This window comes from Phycodurus eques, chromosome 21 (genome assembly GCF_024500275.1).
Source record: "Phycodurus eques isolate BA_2022a chromosome 21, UOR_Pequ_1.1, whole genome shotgun sequence".
In the NCBI taxonomy this organism is placed as follows: Eukaryota; Metazoa; Chordata; class Actinopteri; order Syngnathiformes; family Syngnathidae; genus Phycodurus; species Phycodurus eques.
Window position 1 is genome coordinate 8,014,456 of NC_084545.1, and position 11,849 is coordinate 8,026,304.

The 11,849-nt window shown below is 39.8% G+C and overlaps 1 protein-coding gene across 1 annotated transcript in view; it reads right to left on the reverse strand.

The window, feature by feature from the left end:
* The window catches only part of vstm2a (V-set and transmembrane domain containing 2A), a 49,070-nt gene extending 38,640 nt beyond the window's left edge, over positions 1 to 10,430 (reverse strand). The window contains exons 1-2 of the mRNA XM_061666987.1: positions 10,011 to 10,430; positions 9,012 to 9,178 (exon numbers count right to left, since the gene is read on the reverse strand). Of these exons, the coding sequence (XP_061522971.1) occupies positions 9,012 to 9,178; positions 10,011 to 10,086 (243 nt within the window). The 5' untranslated portion in view covers positions 10,087 to 10,430. The remainder of the gene's footprint in view (positions 1 to 9,011; positions 9,179 to 10,010) is intronic.
* Between the last annotated feature and the right edge of the window lie 1,419 nt (positions 10,431 to 11,849).

Here is an 11,849-nt window from a genome sequence, read left to right on the forward strand (position 1 = left end):
TAATATCAATTAAGATACCGAAATGAGTTTCTATAAATACACACCGTGATACCTCCTGGAGTTGTCGTCATTCAATCACAGGTCACATACAGAGAGGCAACGATTCACACTCTCACTGTTTCATGCATCATATTTTCAGCCCTACCTGCCATATACGTGTGTGTGTGTGTATATATATGTATACCTATGTAATTGTTATTATCGCAATAAACTCTTTTACGGTTATCTCTAGACTGTCTTCTCCCCTGCGATGTAATCGATGGCATACTCTCTAAACCTCAATTCAATCACCTTGCAGTGAAAATACACTTTCTGAAGAGAACACACAGCAATTGGTATTAAATAATTCAATTATGGAATAAGTGCAATGGGTAATGTACAATACATAATGAATTAATACAAAATAGGTACATGAGAAGCAGAGCAGACAACAAGTATACATTCTGTTTTTACAGACTAATGTATAAGAGTATAATGTAAAGCCTCCATGAAGAGGCAATAAAGTCCTGGTAGCATAATGAGACTAGTGGACACAAGAGAGGTGTTGGGAAGTGAGTGGTTGGACACGAGAGCAAGACCACTCAAACTGATCAAATTGACAATCTGCACACAGATAGGAAATCAATAAACAGTCATGGAAAAGCCTAAGCTGAGCCATGGTTGATAGCATTGTTTAGTTTGCATGGCATAGAAAGGCAACCTCCCCTCACCCCTGCCATAAATAGCAAAAATTGGCTACTAATTGACAACCACCCAAAAGGTTTGGAATTAGCAATACATGCCACAGGACGGCGACAAAGCATTTTGTTTCTGTTAGTCAAGGCTGAGGCCTGACTAATTGAAACTCCCCTCCTCACGTCAACACAGTTCCTTGGCCACAAGATAGCGCCAAAGCAATATTTTTACACTAGACATGGCTTTGGCCTGAACCCAAAAACAGCAAATAGGAGGATAGGTTTCATTTGCAGGAACATTTGCAGATGCCAAACTGTGAATATGCATTTATTGTATTCATTAAAGCTTGATGTATCCAGATAATGTAAATGAGAAACTGATACCCATTTGCAATGCCGACCCGGCAGCAGATAGAGAGTAACAATGCAAAACAAAAAAAATACATGGACAACAAACTGTATGTGAAATAGTTACATCATACATTACATTACATCATAGCACATGGTAAATAAAAGGCTCCAAACAGGCTACAAACAGATGCATCTTATGCAGGGGTTTACTGTACAAATGTCTCTTTCGTTAAATGGTATGGGTTTATGGGTTTTATGGGTTAATGCAGAAATGTGTGAGTAAAAATTGACTGGGCAGAAAGGAGAAAAACAAAAGTAAGAAAGAAAATGGTTCACCACCGTTACATGTGTACTAATCTTGCGTCAACCTTCTAAAAGTTGGTAGAAATGAAATAAAAATGAAAAATCAAATGCCATATTCCCCCTGGTAATTAGAACACAGGCAGTGAGTTGCAGCGCCACAACTCAGTAACAGAGTAGCTACGATTGATTCTAAAAGAACAAGAGTTTCTGTGACCGATTTCTGTACCTGAGCCTGACAGTGAGCTTCAAGCAGTCCCATAGAGAAACCAGAACAGGAAGCACCTGTCAACACGTGTGTGTGTGTGTGTGTGTGTGTGTGTGTGTGTGTGTGTGTGTGTGTGTGTGCGTATGCGTGCATTTACCAAAACGCAAGCAGCAGTTATCCTGCAGAGAGCTCATGTTCACTGCAAACCATTTGAAAACCATTACAATCATTACCGATTGTGGACTGAGGCTGATGGCAGTAGTTACCAGAATGAGGCATCGTGCATCACGACTCCAGGTGGTGTTATGTCAGTTCAAGCGCTGGAGGAGGCTGCACTTGGGCAGCAATGAAAGTGCACGGCTATTTGGTAAGGTTACCAAATAGCACAGTATTTAATGGCTTCAATTATTCTTTATTGTTACTCCCACCCGATTTACTAACTTGCTTGCAAAATAAATGACTTGATGCTGCGATTCGGTTGCATTTTGGTCAAAGAGTCTCAGTGCATCTTTTAGGTAATAGTCAATTATAGTACATTTATATTCTGACCGCAGGATCCAACTTATCCCATATTTAGCTGCTGGGCAGTCTTGCATTATTTCCACTCACTTATTTTATTTTTTTAATGTATCTCACTGAAATGGAAATGTAGTTTAGCATATTCCACATCAGGTAAATCCAGCTGCAGTGCCGAAATGCACTTCAGGCAGTGTTAGAGATATTAAATGTAAAATGAATTTATTATAAATTCAATATTACGGGTGTGTACATTTGCTTCAAAGCCAATATTTTAGCACGTTATCTCACTGCCTTGCTTCTCCACCTACCAGTCCTATACTTTCTGAAAAGAAAATTATGGTATATGATACTGCTGGTTATAGCCATATGATAGAAAAATACAATCAGACACGATAAGATTATTATTTTTTTGAACATGGCTATCATTATCAACCATCACCCTAATTTTTCATTATATTTTGATATGCTAAATACTCAATACAAATAAAACAGCTAAAAGGAATGCACTATTACATAACTGCAGTAAATATAATGTCCTTGTTTTGATTTCATTTTGCTTCAACACTTCATAAAGACATGAATCTCTTCTGAGCAGTTTGTTTTCCTTGTGTACTTATTGTCAAGCTTTGGACGACACTCTACGAGTACTGTTTGAAAGGATCAGGATTCGAACCCCGGTCCTCAGAACTGTGAGGCAGATGTGCCAACCAGTCACTCACCGTGCCCCCCTTCACATAAATGACCGGCATTTAGTTTTTTTTCCCCGTTATATCCAAGCATAATCCTAAATCAAATAGAATTAGCTGTGGAAAGGGATTGTAGAGATTTACTTAGAGTATTGACTTCATGTCAAACAGCAAAGGCCGGATTAACTGGCTAAAAAAGGATGATCAACTTTGACATCAACTTAATCCACACCATCAGAATAAAAGACAGAGGTTGCGAAATCAAATTGTCATTTTTCTTTTGTTTAACTATGAATGAAAATTAGTGTCACAATGAAAATGAATTTTTTTTGTTTAAGTACAATTTATCAAAAATATTTTGTAACACATTATATAACTAAATCTATATAATAAAGTTAGAAATATAATAATATTATGAGAATAAAGGTGAATTTTCAGTGACTGTCAAAATTGCAACAAAATCCTCATCAACACAATCATTTTCACAAGCACATTAAAGTGTCCATACCCTTTACATGCCAAAAATTTAGTACTTCATTGTTTGAAATTGCAAGTCCAACTTGAAAAGATCCTAAACAGTCCTCATCTTATCACAGGTACTGTATACGTATATACTTATATTACGGCAGCCTTGTACAAATGACTTTGGGGAACCAATTCGCCGTTATTTGCTGAAAAACTCACGTTAGAATCAGAATCATCTTTATTTGCCAAGTATGTCCAAAAAACACACAAGGAATTGGTCTCCGGTAGTTGGAGCCGCTCTAGTACGACAACAGACAGTCAATTGACAGAGAACACTTTTGAGACATAGAGATATTGAGAAAAACACAGTCACTGAGCAGTAAAGGGTTGCTAGTTATCTGGTAATACCGGGACATTATTTATTTTTTTTACAATTGTGCAAAAAGATGCACTTATAGCAGTTCGAATGACTAATATTGCAATAGTCCGGTGCAATGACCATTGTGCAAAGGGCGCCGAGACTGAGATGTGTGCACTTTATGTGTGTAAAGCAGCTTTAGAGTTGAGATGCCTTTTTTTTTTTTTTGCTTTGAAGAATATGCAATGCATGTGCATATTCATATTCATATTCAACATATTCACTGTTTTTGGACTCAGGCCACAGCCATGTCTAATATCAAATTATTGCTTTGACTTCAACTTGTGGAATCAAGGATCCAGGTTGAAGTGAGTTTAGAAGCTTCATTTAGTCAGGCCACAGCCTTGTCTAATAGAAATAAAAGTGCTTTGATTCTATCTTGCAGGATATACAGTATAGGCAATTACAAATGTTTTGAGTGGGCGTCAATTACTCGTGGATTTTCACTATTCGCAGCAGGACTCAATCCCGATTCCCCTAACACTGTATAGTATTACATCCATCCATTTCCAATCCCACTTATGCTGTTCAGGGTAACAGATTTCCGGAGCCTATCCCAAGTGCTTTGGAATAGCCTCTTCCCTACTTGTATTACTTTTATTATTGTAGTATTAGGTCCAGAAAAACACACTGCATACACATATATAATCATAGTGGTATACCTCAATTATTTATTGATATGTGATAAACAAATACCAACAAGAGTACCCACTGAATACATTTATTCTTCACATACAAGCCAGTGTTTATATTGATTAAAATGAAATGACTCCTGACGCGCCTCATCCATGAACTTTACTATCATCAAGGGGATTCTCGTATGCACCGCCCATTAAGCAGTCGCTTTGTAGAGACACGTTAATATAGGGAACCGTAGCAATGAGTAATCCTATGTTTTGTTTTTAATGAGCACTATCTCTCTGCCTTTGTATCAACGTACATGCCATTTTGTTGAGGGAAAAAAGGGGCTTGTGGAATACCTTGATTTATTGCCTGATTGAATAAGAGCTGCAACTGCCATACCATAACTAATGAAGCAGCAATCTCTGCATTTCGTAACAAGCGTTTCGCTCACATTTGGTTTGCCCCGCTCCTCTGTTTCTTTTGCTCCGACTTGAATCAACATCATCACAGTTGTAGGAAATCCTTTCAGCAGCGTAACGACTTTTTTTTTTTTTTCCGATTGATGCTTTTTCCTGTCAGTGTGTGTGTGTGTGTGCTTGTGCGTGATTATGTTTTAGCAGTATCTCATTTTAAATGAAAAAAAAACATTTGGGAAATATGAGTACTAACAGTGCCATGAATTGTCTTCTCTCTTTGAGATGTGTGCACTTTATGTGTGTAAAGCAGCTTTAGAGTTGGGATGCCTTTTTTTTTTTTTTTTTTTTTTTTGCTTTGAAGAATATTCAATGCATGTGCATATGCACCCATTCAAATTGTTCTGAGGAAACACTGTTGCATGACTGATTGTTTTTGGGGGTCTATCATGTACCGAGTCATTTGAGTCGTGCTTCCAGAAGTAAGCGTGTGTACAACTGAGAACAATTTGTTTATATTTAGTGAGGATTTTTCAAGGACTTAAAAAAAAAAATACATTTATCAGCTACCCCCTTCTTCGCCACAGCCCCCCTAGGTTAGAAAGTGCTCTTCTGATGTGTTATCGGCCCCACACAGGCCCATATATTGTACATTTGGTAAGGTTTAACTAACTGGCAGAAATAAGGCCAGTGCCAAGTGAGAAGTCTAAGGACTGGCATTTTTTTTTTTTTTTTTTTAATAATTTATAGTGTGGCTCTCCTTTATGGACATATAGAATAATACTTTACAACAAAACATTTGCTTGTATTATGCTTATATTTACATTTTATATCATAGCTGTAGGCTACATTGTACTTTATGTTAAATTAATGAAGGCTGCATATCTAATGTTGTAAGGGCATCACTGGCATTGTGACATTTACTGAATTCTCAATGACTTAGTAATATTATACAGTATTACTGAATGTGCTATCGCGTGTAACCTTTCACAGTCAACGTTAATCGTCAGCAGTTTGTTAAAGTCACATTAAATAGTTCACATTTTAAATGTGTAATTAATTAAATATCTACTGCTTATCCATCCATCCATTTTCCGTTCCGCTTCTCCTCACTAGGGTCACGGGCGTGCTGGAGCCTATCCCAGCTATCATCGGGCAGGAGGCGGGGTACACCCTGAACTGGTTGCCCGCCAATCGCAGGGCACATACAAACAAACAACCATTCGCACTCACATTCACACCTACGGGCAATTTAGAGTCTCCAATTAATGCATGTTTTGGGATGTGGGAGGAAACCGGAGTGCCCGGAGAAAACCCACGCAGGCACGGGGAGAACATGCAAACTCCACACAGGCGGGGCAGGGGATTGAACCCCGCTCCTCAGAACTGTGAGGCTGACGCTCTAACCAGTCATCCACCGTGCCGCCATCTACTGCTTATTTTACAATTAAATGGTGCACGAATTTTGACAAATGTTTTTTTTTAAATGGTCCAAAATCAAACAGCAAGACAGATACAATTGGCAGGCTTACACATAAAATTATATCATTTTGAACAAAGTGGAGGAAACGTTATTCACCACTTAATTAACATGGCACAAATGGAACTGTCCACCTTCCCAGTTTATCTCTGTGTTTGTATTTTGCATTTCTGTTTGACTGTTTGTACTGTTCAATCAATGGCTGAAATTGCACCATCGACTTTACTCAAGTGGCAAAGTACAAAGTAGAAGTTTAAATTTTGGCTCGCGACACAAAGCAAAATATCAAATAATCGACTTCTCGCAACTAGAAAAGCTTACAAGTTGGGCAGCCATAAGTCAGGGTGCCACTGAACTGTAAATCTGCAGAAACCGTAATTAGTGCTGCTCCTCTCTAAGAAAAAGAAATATGAGGTTTCGAACTGTTGGCCAAGGGTCAGGCCCATTGCTTTGTAGAAGACCGCAAAAGATCGGACACGCGCCAACACATCTCATTTTTCATGGTCGGGAATGAATTACTGTATGTTTAAACAAAATAAGGGCATGTATCCACCCTGCCTTGTATCACATACTGACAGGCTGGTGTGGAGCAGCAGTCATTACGTAACAAAGACATATTTTGGGGACACTTGACAATTGTGCCAACATGATGAAGAAAATGAGGATATTTGTACAAACATGTTTGAAGTGCACTGCTTGACTTTCCACCCTTTTGAAAATACATCACAGCAGAGACCATGCATCCTAAACTCATGCAGGAGCAGTGATTCGAATATTGCTGATAAATAGTCCAGTTTGAACATAATCTAGAGTTTAATGTGTAATTTGCTAGTAAAATCTCAAGAGGTAGTTCACAATTGTTTCGTCTGAGCATAACATCATACATCTCAAATGTCATATCTTCCCTGGCTGGTTTCTTACACAAGCACTGAATTTGTATCAGTTAAATAACAGAGAGAAAAAAATCAATAATAATGCTCATTTTCAGATCCTTGCTGTCAAGAGATGTATTAGTTATACACAAATGTTTGTTTTGTGTTTGTAGTTCACAGTGGTGCAGAACAGCACTTCAACACACACAGAACTGGTTCCCACTCTAAGACTGGGCATAATTATATTTGTATGGGCGAGTACCAATACCATGTGTCAGTATTGTGACGATACTGGCTTTATTTCAAGGTATCGGGTACTTATGAAGGTTGCCGATACCAGCCACTGATACTTAAGGCAAAATCATCTGACATTGAGTAATTCCTCCTTGCCAGTGGTTGGTGCTACACTGCGGCACTTTGACATATAGGGGAGTCATGTTCAGCATCAGAAAGAAAGAAAAACATTTCTTTGTTCATAATTCTATATAATTCTATGATTCTGCAGTGGTTCTCGCTATCGGTGAGTACTCGAGTGAATACTCGTACTTGTATCGGTCTGAATAAAAGTGGTATTGAACGTCACTAAATTCATGTATGAGATCTCATTGGACTGTGCAGATGTACCTAAGGTGGCCAGTACTTTGGCTGAGATGAATAGGGGGATTTGCAGTTCTAAAGAGCAGCCTTCAAATATGCAGAAACAGCTTAATGCTGACATGGTAAGCGAGTATCCACCCCAAAATTCCACACCTTGCTGAATATGTGCAATGAAGAATTAAGGCAGCCGTCCGTGAAGGCAAACGACGGCTCTAACTCTAAGCTTTTTACACAGAGTGAAATAAAGTAACCCAGGAAGCAAATTGTCAGCAACATTTGTTGACGTCCTCACCAAATATATATCCTTGGATGTTGAAAGTAAATGCATCCACCCACACATCCCGCTACCAGACAACATTTTTTCACTCACTAATTGCTACCAGTTTGCTCAAAATGTCACCCTTGCAAAAACATCACTTACTTAACATGCTTCTGTTTTCATCTTGTAGTGTCATAGTTTCAATAATTTCCACTCTCTCCCTTCCCCTAGCGGACAAACAGCCTTCCAAGTAATAAATGTGGGCAACAGTGTAATGTCTGCATCAGTAGGCCTTTTAAGCCTAACACCCAAGAGTCATGTGGGGATCAAATCCACATCAAAGCCTGGCCAATGATGTTATAAGAGCTGTGCAACAATGGAACAATAATTAAAGCCTCATGGATTTCCAAAATACTGTTGCGCGCGCGTGCACGCACACGCACCCACACACACATACACTGTATATCACTCCCTGTAGTCATGGTGATTGAAAGAGCTCAGGTTGACGTTTGTCACAATAAATCCAACGTATTATCAGTCTTGACACATACGGATACCTGCCATACAATACGTAAGAAGCCGTTCCCGCCCATCTCGATGCAGTAAACATATTTGAAACATTCATCTGCTCAGCGGTGGCTCATTGGCTCAAGATCAAGACGTCATACCCGGCGGTAGCAGCAAAAGACGCTGTGGCGATTTTAAATGAGGCTCTTGGGTGCTTGTGCACAAAGTGCTGGGCTCACTCTCGGAGTCATCTTGGAAGTAATATCCCAAATGAGCAAAATGTTTCTTTATTGTTATCCCTGGATTAGTTCATGATTAATGATTTCCCTCTATTCTTCCTTGGTTGATTTAACAAAACTCATTACCTAACTGTTAATACTGTTGACTATCCAATGTGGGGATACTGATCTGTCCATGTGTGATTTTTCTCAATATAGCAATGTGCCAGTGTCACATGAGGTTATCTTAAAGCCTGACTCCAAACCTTTGGACCACATTTATATCAATCGAAGGTCACGTTTTCCCCACGTTGGAGCTGAACATGACTGACGTGCTTATTCAAGTTGGGCTTATTCTTCAAATGAATGCACGCCTTAAAAACGCAACCAGCACATCTCTTAAAAGGCGGCCCTTTTTACCTCTTCAGCGTCCACATCCTCCACAGCCTCAGTAGGTTCCGGCGCTTTCACGAACCACCACTGGATCTCCAAATAAACTGACGTGGTTCCGCTCTGAAAAGCGCACGCCATCTCTATGTTTTGTCCCTCTTTAACCGTCATGTTAGAGGGTAGATCAGTGAAGCGACCTGCAGAAGATGGAAGGGAGATGCACGGGGGCGGGAGTTGCAGAGATAATGAGTGAAGCAAAGAGGGAGAGCAGGGGAATGAGAGAAAGCATTGTGGGTATAATTCGGTGATGTCTGCACGCATAGAAATAAGCAGGAATTAACTACCTAGGCATTTTTTGTCATCGTCTCACCCCCTCCTGTCTTCTCATCAAAAGAACTACATTGTTCAGTGAATGCACACAGAAAATCACAAGCTTTTGACTATTCTGCATGTCATTGCGATGCAGGTATTGCGCAGAGTGAATTAGGAACAGTGAAAGAGTGAAAAATGACTTTTGGAGGAAATTTTGAAAAAAAGAAATATATCTGTTTCCTCGTGGTCGTCTAGAAGTTCGTTGTTTTGAATTATAATGCCCACGAGAAGCATCGAGGAATTGGAACCAATGCATGAAGAAGGGCAGATGCTTTTCAGAACCTCGGACAGTGACATTTAGCAGCGAGCTGTGCTGCTGAATCTTTTTCTTAATGAGACAGATTTGTTTGATAACCACACAATTTTCCTTCGAACTAGAACACGTTTTATTATGAGAGCATCTGAGACTCGAGCGCTGAAACACACCAAGCAATAACCAGTTGCATTTTATTATTTATTTGATTTATTTTTGCGTTGGTCTTTCATCGTGATGGCATTGTCCCTTTTCTTGGACGTTTTAATAAGCCATCTTACTTACAAAAATTTAGCGCTTTCCTCCAAAGAGCCTCGTTGCTTTTGCAGGGAAAAAAAAACAACAACAAAAAACTGCGCACTTTTTTAACAGTTTCTCGCACCCCGCAGCCTTGGAAGTCTTACCTTCAAAGGAGAATCCAAAATGCACACAAAACCCAGCTAGGAAAATAAATCCAGCGGTATCATGAGAGGTCCACATCGTTGCACTGTTGAGAGGTTTCTTTACATGAGCTGTAAGGGCAAGAAAAGGCGAAACAAATAGAGCCAGCACACAGAAAAATCAAATAGTTGCTGGGTTGGTGTTTTTAAACGGAGGTTGCCGCAGGTTGAACATGCCGCAAAACTAGCGCCAGTCGTTGCTGAACTTCTTTCTGTCCTTCTTTCTTTTTTTTCCCCGTGTGTCTGTTGCGGCGGCGACTGTCGACTGCTCGGCTCGGCTCGGCTGTGCAAAATAAGCAGCGGGCTGCGGGACTTGCTGTGCAACACCGGAGAGACGTCAGTCAGTCTGCTGGTGAATCACTGTGCGGCATTCGCACTTGACTTTTTTTTTTGCATATTCTCAGCTCCCCATCCTAGGCCTATTTCATTTAAACATAGCACATCTTCATAATTTCATGCAAATGCTCACGTGTCAACCTTTTTATTTATGTTGCGAAAACCACCATGCTTAACAAATTTGCAGTTTGTAAATTGACACTCGCCCCAGCTCACTAGTTCCAAATAATGTGTATGTATACTTAAATTCAATATTGTTTAACCTAACGTGGGCGTGGCCAAGCTTGCAGGGTACTTGAGCTGTGGAAAGCCAGTCCTGTAGCGTAAAATTGAAAAGGGGGGCTGGGCCGGCAGGGCAAGTGCAGCAAGTCATAAGTCATTAGTATAGAAAGGATCCCGCTGGAATATTATTAGTCTCATGGGCAGACTGAGAACATGCAGTCCTTTTGCATTATGCACACATTGTGCCACTCCTTGGATTCGTGGAAATGTATTCAGAGTACAATCTGGGGGCATCCATCTGGATAAATCACCTTTTCTCTTTTATTAACTACACTGACTAGTAAGATGAAACAGAATACACATCGACTTTGCATGTTTTTTTGTTTTCTCTTTGAAGGCATATTTAAAATGTTCTTTCGGAGATACATAGTGCAAATTATGTAGAATGTTAACATTAATGATATTAACATTTTCAAATACAACCCCAATTCCAATGAAGGTGGGACGCTGTGTTAAATATAAATAAAAACAGAACACAATGATTTGCAAATCGTGTTTAATTGAATACACTACAAAGACAAGATATTTAAAGTTCAAACTGATAAACTTTATTGTTTTTAGCAAATAATCATTAACTGAGAATTTTATGGCTGCAACACGTTCCAAAAAAGTTGGGAGAGGTGGCAAAAAAGACTGCGAAAATGGAGGAATGCTCATCAAACACCTGTTTGGAACATCCCACAGGTGAACAGGCTAATTGGGAGCAGGTGGGTGCCATGATTGGGTATAAAAGGAGCTTCCCTGAATCACTCACTCATTCACAAGCAAAGATGGGGCGAGGTTCGCCTCTTTGTGAACAAGTGCGTGAGAAAATAGTCAAACAGTTTAAGGACAATGTTCCTCAATGTACAATTGCAAGGAATTTAGGTTCAGAGAATCTGGAGAAAACACTGCATGTAAGCGGGAAGGCCGAAAACCAACATTGAATGCCCGTGACCTTTGATCCCTCAGGCAGCACTGCATCAAAAACCGAAATCAATGTGTAAAGGATATCACCACATGGGCTCAGGGACACTTCAGAAAACCAATGTCAGTAAATCCAGTTTGGCGCTACATCCGTAAGTGCAACTGGAAACTCTACTATGCAAAGCAAAAGCCATTCATCAACAACACCCAGAAACGCCGCCGGCTTCTCTGGGCCCGAGCTCATCTAAGATGGACTGATGCAAAGTGGAAAAGTGTTCT